At 34.2% G+C, this 10,115-nt stretch overlaps 1 protein-coding gene and 1 long non-coding RNA gene across 2 annotated transcripts in view; one reads left to right on the top strand and one right to left on the bottom strand.

Annotated features, from left to right (window-relative positions):
- Positions 1-2,095: 2,095 nt before the first annotated feature.
- Positions 2,096-4,383, top strand: LOC126892856 (uncharacterized). The gene is made up of 3 exons (XR_007701024.1): positions 2,096-2,476; positions 3,112-3,270; positions 4,203-4,383. It is a non-coding gene; the product is annotated as an uncharacterized LOC126892856 (long non-coding RNA).
- Positions 4,384-6,739: 2,356 nt separating this feature from the next.
- LOC126892855 (venom allergen 5.02-like) overlaps positions 6,740-10,115 on the bottom strand; it is a 33,958-nt gene continuing 30,582 nt past the window's right edge. The window contains exon 5 of the mRNA XM_050662657.1: positions 6,740-7,116. Within this exon, the coding sequence (XP_050518614.1) occupies positions 6,876-7,116 (241 nt within the window). The 3' untranslated portion in view covers positions 6,740-6,875. The remainder of the gene's footprint in view (positions 7,117-10,115) is intronic.

Here is a 10,115-nt window from a genome sequence, read left to right as displayed (position 1 = left end):
TCGAAATGGTAAAGTTATTTCAATTATGAAAGTTATTTTCCTAACTAGTGCGGAAAGTGATACTTTCACGCACGAGACTGCCGTTGACCGAACGACGCGATAGTAGTGATGTTGATTATAGTTACTTTCGAGTATTCGTTACAAATCGTTACTTTTGTATAAAGTAATCATTTACAGTATTCGTTACTTTGATTACTTTTGTATTTGAGTACCGGTAATCATATTGAGAATCGTATTTCTCAGTAGGTAGGTATTTTGTATAAAGTAATCATTTTTTACAGTATTCGTTACATTGATTAGTAATTATGATTACTTTTGTGTTTGAATACCGGTAATCATATCCAGAATCAGTAGGTAGGTATTTTGTATAGGTATTCCGATATAACAACTACCTTCACCGATCTATTTAAGGGATAAAATGGTTTCAGTACTATGATTACTTTTGTATTTGAGTACCGGTAATCATATCGAGAATCGTATTTCTCAGTAGGTCGGTATTTTGTATAGGTATTCCGATATAACAACTACAATAGTCGTAGTCGTTACTCGCTCTGATACGATTGATACGAAGTAATCAAAGTAACGATTTGCCTCTCTGTATAGTAATCGTTACTTTCGGTATTCGTAAGTAACGAGTACATACTTTGTAACGAATAGTTACTTTTTCAACATCACTACGCGATAGCGGAGTTCGGGCAAGCAGTCGAGTGCGGGGAAGACACTGTCCGCATGAGTTAGGAACAATATTTTTTCTAGGGCCGTACGTTTGGAAAAAATTCAGCAAAAAATAGTCATAATATCAACTTTTATTTAGGAGTGAAAATATATATATCAATCGGTTTTAAAACGTCTTGCGGCGTTGTCCGATGCCTAATTTCCATGACACTCGTATCATCCCATTGGCCCTCTCTAATATCTCTTGCGCTCATCACCTTCGTTACTCCCTCTCCAAGATTTCTTGGGTCTTCCTCTCTTTCTGCGGTTTGGTCTTGGTGGTACCCATTGCATAATTAATTTAGGGTGTCTTGAGTTATCCATCCTCTGGACGTGTCCGTACCATATCAGCTCTTTTCTTTCTATGTCTGTTGTTAGAGAGCCGTCAACCCCCATTCGCTGTCTTATCTCATCATTACGTATTCTGTCTGCGTGACACTCGGACACTCCTACTGATCTTCTAAAAACGTCCATTTCTACTGCCTCCAGATTTCTTCTGTTGTTTTCGGTTATCCGCCAAGTTTCTGCTCCGTACAATAGACTGCTTTTAAGAGGAAACAGTAGCGAAAACGCGTTCCAAGATTGCGGCTGTAATTTTGAATATTTTTACGAGATATTTGGCACACGTATTCGTAATATAATAAAGAATGGCGGTACAGAGCCCAATTTGAAAAATATATTAATATGTGGAAATTACTCTGTAATTAAGTACAAAATTAAAAAAACGAGCCTGTACCGCCATTAAGAAGAACAAAAAAATACACTTTCTTCAAATAAACTTTTTTATCCGATGCCTAGATTTTGTGTCATTTTGGAACTACTAATGAAATAAAAAATTTTAGTAGTTCCAAAATGACACAAAATCAAGGCATCGGATAAAAAAGTTTATTTGAAGAAAGTGTATTTTTTTGTTCTTCTTAATGGCGGTACAGGCTCGTTTTTTAATATTCCCTAACAACACACAACATTCCAGGAATGTACTACCAAAGTTCTATCAATATTTGAATGTCCTGGACATTTAGGGAACATTCGGTGAACATCTGATTAAATTATTCCTGGAATGTTACCATAAGACATTCTGTGAACATACTACCAATGTTCCTATATTTTAAGTTGCGAAATAATACATACGTGTAAGAGATACAACATTACTTATAACATACCAGACAAACTAAGTGACATTTTAGGCCTACAGTGCAATAATATGTCAAATTTAAAGAGTTTCCCAAGTTCAATGAATACAATATTATAAACATACAAATGTAATAAAAATTATTGTTCGCGAATATTCAATTTGGAATGCGATTTTGTTAATAAAAAAAATACTTATAACTTATGCAAAACCTAAGCGAGGCATTTATATTTATTTCTTTTGCGTTCATTTTCAAATTCGCCGTGCATATATTTTTGTGCATGGCGCTTGAGAGGGAATCACGTGACTAAAAACGACCAACCAACGACCTCGCTTCGGCCATCTTGGCATCTTCATCTTGGCGACCTTGCCGTTGCCCGGCCTTGCCTTGCCGTGTGGATTGTTGTTTGTATTTTGTATTATTTGTGCTTTTTAAGAATATTTTTTTAATTCGGATACTTTTATAATAGCTTTAATAGTATTATTAACATAGTGCATAAAATGGTGTCCTGTTTTTAACGCAGTTGGAGTAGCAGAAACAAATGTAGATAAAAAAATCTGCAGGAATAACGTTTCAATTATGACAGAAGCTCAAAACAAATGACTGTGAATGAAAAGCCCTATTAAAAGGTTAGTATGCAAATATGTAAACGAAAGCATGCCCTGTATTTCAGAAAATAAATTAATACTATTAATACCCTAATAATACTATTCATAAAAAATCTTTTAAGTAACGTAGATATAACAAAGTGAATAAAAGGCATAAATCAGAAGAATTATTATTTTATTTTATAAGTTAATAATTGGTCATATCCATTTATTATTTTAATAATAATTGTGAATAAGCCACAAACTTCGCTTATTCCTAACTAAAATAGTAAATAGAGATAGGTAATAACAAAAGGATTTGTAAAACTAAAATAATTCTTTTTGCGTTTTTGCTAGTGTATGCGTTTATAAATAGGATGGTAGACCACACACTATAATATGCAGTACCAACTAATGAATACACAGAATATTATAGTCGATTTGCTAAACTCAGTCTCAGTACTAATTACTGTAATTTTGGCAAAATTGGCCAAAAACAAAAAAAATTACCTACTAAAATCACTAGCCAGTTGTGTCTGAGTTTGGGGAACCGACTATACTAATAAACAATTTCTAAGCTGTTTTATAATAATTTTGTGAGTTCATTAATCATATTTTTTATTTAAAACTAAAATTTGTTAATAATGCTTAGTAATGCATATATTTTGTATTTTTAGCTTTCCAGAAGATCCTGCGAAGAAGACAAGAAAGTATAGATTAGATTTGTTAATAGAGGAGTATGTTCAAAACACTTTTTAGAAAAAGATATTGACAGAACTTCACTTTCATCTGTTCGTTTGAGAGACTGTGCTGTTCCAATAGCTTATGTCACACAGGTATATGCATAACCTAATTAATAATACAGTCCGTACAATATAGATACTGTTGTAATTCATTATCTACATCGGAGATCTAAGTTGACATTGTTGCCCAACTACAAAAAATTTTTGAATTCATTTTAAGTCAAATATATCACATAATTATTGCGAAGTAGATTATACAACAAAACAGATTAATATTCAATGTAAATAAATAAAAACATCAGAAATCGAAAACAAGAATTAAGGTATAATCTTATGTTACAGTTATTAAGGTACCAAGGGTATTATAGGGATATACGTTGACCGAAAGCGTTATTATAATACCTGTGGTGCCTTCAACGTTTAATGTCCGACTAAATTATTCTTTATATGCGAAAAATTTGAATGAATTTTGAATTGATTAGTTTTTAAATAAGTACATTTACCAGTAATAGTAGTAACGTAATTGTGGTAACCATAGTTTTAGTTAGGTTGATATTTGTCAACTTGACAGTATCTAAGTCGTTATTTAAATTTAATGCCCAAGGGCGTTATATCGTACTTAACAGACTTCGAAATGTCATTATTTGTCAAATAATGTACCAGTAGGACATTAAAGTAAATAATAAAAACAATAAATATAATGAATACTAAATACTTATTTGTTTGTGAAAAATCTATTTCTTTGTGGCTTTTTTGTAATTAATTATTCTAATGGGGAAATAAGCCACAATTTACTTGAAAAAATAATTTTATTAAAGTTTCTACTTCCACATCGGATGTCGTTGTCAAAATACAAAATGTTCATTATTATTATTTTATTTATTAAATATTATTTATTTAAATATTATTTAGTATTTATTTTTTTATTATTATTATTTATGCATATTATTACCTGTAAATAATATTTCTTCTGATTGTTAATTGTAAAGGATAGAAAAATTACCTTTTATTTTATTTTCTTTTAGAATCAGCTGAGAGAAGTGGTCTACAAAAAACCAGAAAGGAAACGGAATATGTGGCTACGAAAAGCAAAAGAAAGGTTTACAAAGCAAATGTGACACATTTTTTAATAATATTTAGGAATGTCAGCAAATTACATTAAAAAATGTATGTAAAGATTTTTTGCAATAAAAATGTTTATATTTATCAAGGATGTATTATTTGGTATGGCCATATATCGTCAGTGATGTGACAGTACCTCCTATCTGTTTTTTTCAAGAGATTTGTAAGATAGACTAAAAACTTGTTTCGGCCACCTCCTGTTTTCATATATTTTTTGACTTGTTTTGCAGTAAATTCAACTATCTATTTACTACAAAAAAAGTCAGAATACGTACGAAACCAGAAAGTGACCTTAAAAAATGTTTTTCGTCTCCTGCAAACCTCATGAAAAAACATATAGGAGGTATTGTCACATTACTGACGATATATTTCAGTGAATGTCTAAAAAATATACTGTGAATGTTCAAAGAACGTTCGTAGACATTCATGGAATGTTCTAACAAGACATTCAGTCTAAAAATATACTGTGAATGTCCAAAGAACATTCATGGAATGTTCCAACAAGACATTCAGTCTAAAAAATAGACTGTGAATGTCCAAAGAACATTCGTAGACATTCATGGAATGTTCCAACAGAACATTCTAAGAATATTTAAAATGCTGACACAGCACTTTCCTGGTACTTTCCAGGGACATTCGTGTGCATTTGGGGACATTCCAGGAATGTTTTCAATGTCCTGTGTGTACATTCTAGGAACATTCATGGAATGTTTTGTGTTATTAGGGTTGTATTTAATTACAGAGTAATTTCCACATATTAATATATTTTTCAAATTGGGCTCTGTACCGCCATTTTTATTATATTACGAATACGTGTGCCAAATATCTCGAAAAAATATTCAAAATTACAGCCGCAATCTTGGAACGCGTTTTTGCTACCTGTTGATTGCTACTGTTTCCTCTTAATAAGAGATTCGTAGATATTGTGTTTTCTTCTTTTTCCTATTTCATGACTCCACAGTACTCTGTTTAGACAACCTATTGTTTTTCTGGATTGTGTTATTCTTCTCTTTATTTCTTCATCTTTCCCCGTTGTGTCAAAAACGATTCCTAGGTATGTGTAATGGTCGCAGGGCATGATGATTTCATTATTTTCTAATGTGATGTTCGGTACGTATTAGCAGGTATGTTGTTTTTTCTGTATTAATTTCTAGTCTCCACTTTCTATATTCTTCTTGTAATTTCCTTGCCATATACTCTAGATTCTAGATCATCTTTATCGTTTGCTATAACAACCTGGTCATCAGCAAACTGCAATGTATATAAGCAAATCTCTCCAAGGTCTACGCCCATGCCTCTGCATTTTCGTTTCCACTCTTTCAATGCTTTTGCAACATATATTTTAAACAAGGTCGGTGATATACAACACCCCTGACGTAGACCTTTATTAACCAGGAAGCTTTGCGATAATCTGTTTCCAGTTTTTATTTGTGATGTTTACCCTTCATACAAATTTCTTAAGGCTTTTATTAAGGCGACACTAATATTCGTCTGTCGTAACACGTTCCAGAGTTTGTTTACAGGAACTGTATCGTATGCCTTCTGCAAGTCAATAAACATGAGGTGGGTTTCTTGATTTGTGCTTAATTTTTTTTTCTATTAGTTGTTTGAGGCAGAAGATATTATCAGTACAGCTTCCTGTTCGAAAACCGGATTGTTCTTCTTCCTCTTGATCTTTGTACTCCTTCTCAATGCGGTCTCTAATTATTCGTCCATTAAACGGCTGAATGTACTAGTGACTGATATCCCTCTATAGTTTTCACATTTAAGCTTATCTCCTTTCTTATGGATCGACGAAATATAAGCAATTTTCCACTCGTCGGGTACGGGAGAACCATTTATAAATTGATTTATGCACCAAGTGACGGTTTCAAACAATTTTTGTGATCCACATTTTATTAGTTCGGCTGGGATATCCCCTGGTCCTGGAGACCTACCGTTTTTCAGTTCTTTTATAGCTTTTCTAATTTCTGTCACTTGTATTGTTATATCTTCTCCTTCAATGTTAACCTCTGTTGGTGATTGAGTTAAGTATTCGTCCCTATTTTCTTTCAGCAGTTCCCCATAGTACTTTCCCCATTTTTGTGTGGATATTAATTGGATGTTTGTGCCCTTCCTTTCGTTAGTTCTTATTTTACTGAGGAACTTCCATGTTTCTGTACATTTTCTGCCTCCCAGGTAGCAGGGCCGTAACTACCATTGGGGCAACCGGGGCAGTGCCCCGGGGCCCTAGGTCAAGGGGGGCCCCGCAGCGGCCCTCTTTTGGTTGGCCGTGCATAGATGTTAACGAGGAAAATAAAAATATGTAATTTAAAAGCCGATATCAACGAAATATTTTCAAATGACACAATTTTAAAAAGACAGCAACATAAAGTCTTAATTTTTCACTGGGGAAATTAGTCTTTTCGACTAAAATGCAATTGGAACAGAACAGGGGCCCTCTGTTTTTTTAACATTTTAATAGGTCTTTAAATTATAAAAGTATAAAGTATCGACATTAACGATATACGTTTCTTGTTACATTAACACACACACTACATTTTTACATAAATAAAAACACACACTACATTTTGTGTTCAAAGGTAATCATTTCCACAGAGACCACTATATCTCCTATTGACAGGTAGTCCTCCGCAGTTCGATGCTGGTACACCTTGTCTATAAATCGGCTCCCCTTGCCAGTTACCCCCTGGTCCGTAATTGCAGGCCATGAGATGGGTGTTCCAACCTTCGGAATTTACGAAGAAGGTGATTGCACACCCGATGTGATCTGTATTGGCCCATACTTGTTGAGTGTAGTGGCCCACTTGGGAGTTACTAAAAACAAAAAAATATTAAAATATTAAGCAACGAGAAATTTAAAGAACATATATCTCTTAGGTCGGAAAGCAAAATTTCTAGTAACAACCTGAAATACGAGCCTTCTACAACTTGCAAGGCAAACGGAGCGATAAATGATAGATATGGGGGAATCTACAGTTGCATTCCACAAGCCGTCTGTTTATCTATGTAATAATCCAATGACTTTTTGCTTCCTTGTACTCAAAATGTGACTAAAACAAGGCAATGAAATGAGACCGCTTAAGATTTAATTTATTCCATTGGCCACCACCATCCGTTGACGAACGTTTCTTCCTTTTGGAGTTCTCAGAACCTCAGAGTACAACAGTACAAGGTTTATCAGTACGCGTGATGTCAATTATGTGAAGTATTTTTGTAGATATCAAAACACAGTGATAGTTTTAGAAATTTTTGACTTAATGCAATAACAAAAATTCCTGTAAATACTAGTTCTGGAGAAAATTGGCATTTGTTTTCAATTTATTAGAATATTTTTAGAAGAAGAAAGAAAACGATGAATCTTTACTACAGTTATCACAAGTACATCAGCAAGTTGTGGACGCTGTAAGAATCGGTACACGACAATTAGACCGAAATTATTTGACCGAAAGCAGTAGACCGAACTCATTAGACCGAAAAGCACTTTACCGAAACCTCAATAGACCGAACACCGAAATGGTAGATAAATTAAAAAAGATTACAGTAAAGTATGCCAAGTTTTTATATATCTGTCTTTTTGTTTATTGTATTTTATGTATTATTTTACATAATATAGACTGTGTAAATTGTTACTATGTACAGTCTGATATGAAATAATTTTCATCCGTTAAACAAATTAATGAAGGTAAAAATAAATTAACCCAGATATTACTACCGTCCTTTTAAAAGGCAGTGGAAATTATGCGTAATTTAGGTTAGTACAGCTACCAACTGATAGATGGCTCTAGATGGAGTGTTTTCAAGAGCCAGCATTCGACAAGTTTTAACGATTTTAGTGCGCGCACATGCTGTAATTGTGAGGTTATCTGTGTAAATTGCCAGGTTTTGGACTACAAAATGAATGCTTATAATTGGAGGTAAGTCTAGAATTAAAAAACTGTTATTTCACGGCATTGGCATGTGGATTATTGTATAATAGGGACTTATGTACGTATATTCTTGGCTCGAATAGTTGTCACGTTGTTTCAAAGGCTCGCCGCTTGGGATTTCATTTTGTTCTTTTAAAAGGACGGTAGTAATTAGTACTACCAACGTGCGTATTGTTTCAGGAGGCCTCTCAAATTGCATGAGCTATTAGAAGAGCTTGATTCTGATGAAATCCCAGTCCCTCCAGATGGTTTGATCATATTTCCCCCAGAAAATGCCAATGATGATGTCACCGATTGCGACTCCGGCGATGAAGAACTAACTACAATAAATAATTTACCGGGTAGTCAGTTGAGAAACGATGTAGAACTTGTTTTTGACAACGCGACTGAATTACCACAAGATTCTGTGAATTCCAGCCTACCAGAAGAAGATTCGGATGATGACAATATACCATTGGCTTTGTTTCTTTCCAAGGAAAAGCTGCCCCATCAATTAGACAAGAGAATATCTGCACACTGGATTCAAGGAGACTTGTATCAACACCCTGATTGTACTTACTGGAAAACTCAATTTGGACCGAAAATGACTCAGTCGCCGATGGAAATTTTCAATTTGTTTTTTGATGATGAAGTCATCAATTTGGTTACCGAATACACTAACATCAACGCAGGACAAAGAAATCTTTTGAACGATATTACTCAAAATGAGATTCGATGTTTTATAGGCGTTCTTGTATTGAGTGGTTATGTGGTTGTGCCGAAAAGGTACATGTACTGGGAAAATCGTGACGATTCGCACAACGCAATGGTGGTAGCTGCTATATCTAGGGATAGATTTTCCCACATAATGAAAGTTTTGCATGTTTGCAATAACTTGTCATTAGATAAATTTGATAGATTTGCCAAGATGCGACCCCTGTTCGACGTAATAAACAAAAAATTTATACAATTTTCCCCTTTAGAACAACATCACAGCATAGATGAGGCAATGGTTCCGTATTTTGGTCGCCATCCCACAAAACAATTCATCAGGGGAAAACCAATCCGTTGGGGGTACAAAATGTGGGTAGGAGCCCTTCGTCTGGGATACATAGTTTGGTTTTCTCCTTACCAAGGTAATTCCACTACAATACCTGAACAATATAAAGTCCTTGAATTGGGTGCATCAGTAGTTCTATCCTATGCAGACAGATTGAATGAAGTATGGCCTCAAAGGCGATTCCATCTTATTTTTGATAATTATTTTACTTCTATTCATTTACTGCATGAGCTAAAACAAAGAGGCATATTTGGTACAGGCACTGTAAGGGAAATTCGCACCATGAAATGCCCTTTACCCTGTTCATCTATTATGAAAAAAACTGAACGTGGTAAATACGAGTATCGTCTTGATAAAAATACAGGAATAGTGGTTTGCCGCTGGCATGATAATAATATCGTTTCTATTGCTTCCAATTTTGTACCAGTAATGCTTTGCTTCTCTGTAAAGAGATTTTCACAAGCAGAGAAAAAATATATTCAAGTTCCTCAACCAAATATTGTTAGAATATACAACAACTTCATGGGCGGCGTTGATCGCAGTGACCAGAACATCAGTTTATATCGAGTGTCCATAAGAGGAAAGAAATGGTATTTTCCCCTTTTTGCTCATTGCGTTGATATGGCTATTCAAAATGCGTGGCAGATTCACAAAACTCAAGACGGTAAACTGGATCAACTTGAATTTAGAAGATCTATTGCAACTAATATTTTGGAAACTTTTAAAAAAGAAACAAAACGCGGACCTTCTAAGCGGAATTCGAATTCGGCAGCCAATTCAAGATATGACGGTATTAACCACTTGGTTCTTTATCAAGAAAAGCAATCGCGATGTGGATATTGTCACAA

Source organism: Diabrotica virgifera, chromosome 9 (assembly GCF_917563875.1).
Source record: "Diabrotica virgifera virgifera chromosome 9, PGI_DIABVI_V3a".
NCBI lineage: Eukaryota > Metazoa > Arthropoda > Insecta > Coleoptera > Chrysomelidae > Diabrotica > Diabrotica virgifera.
This window is presented reverse-complemented; position numbering and strand designations above follow the sequence as displayed.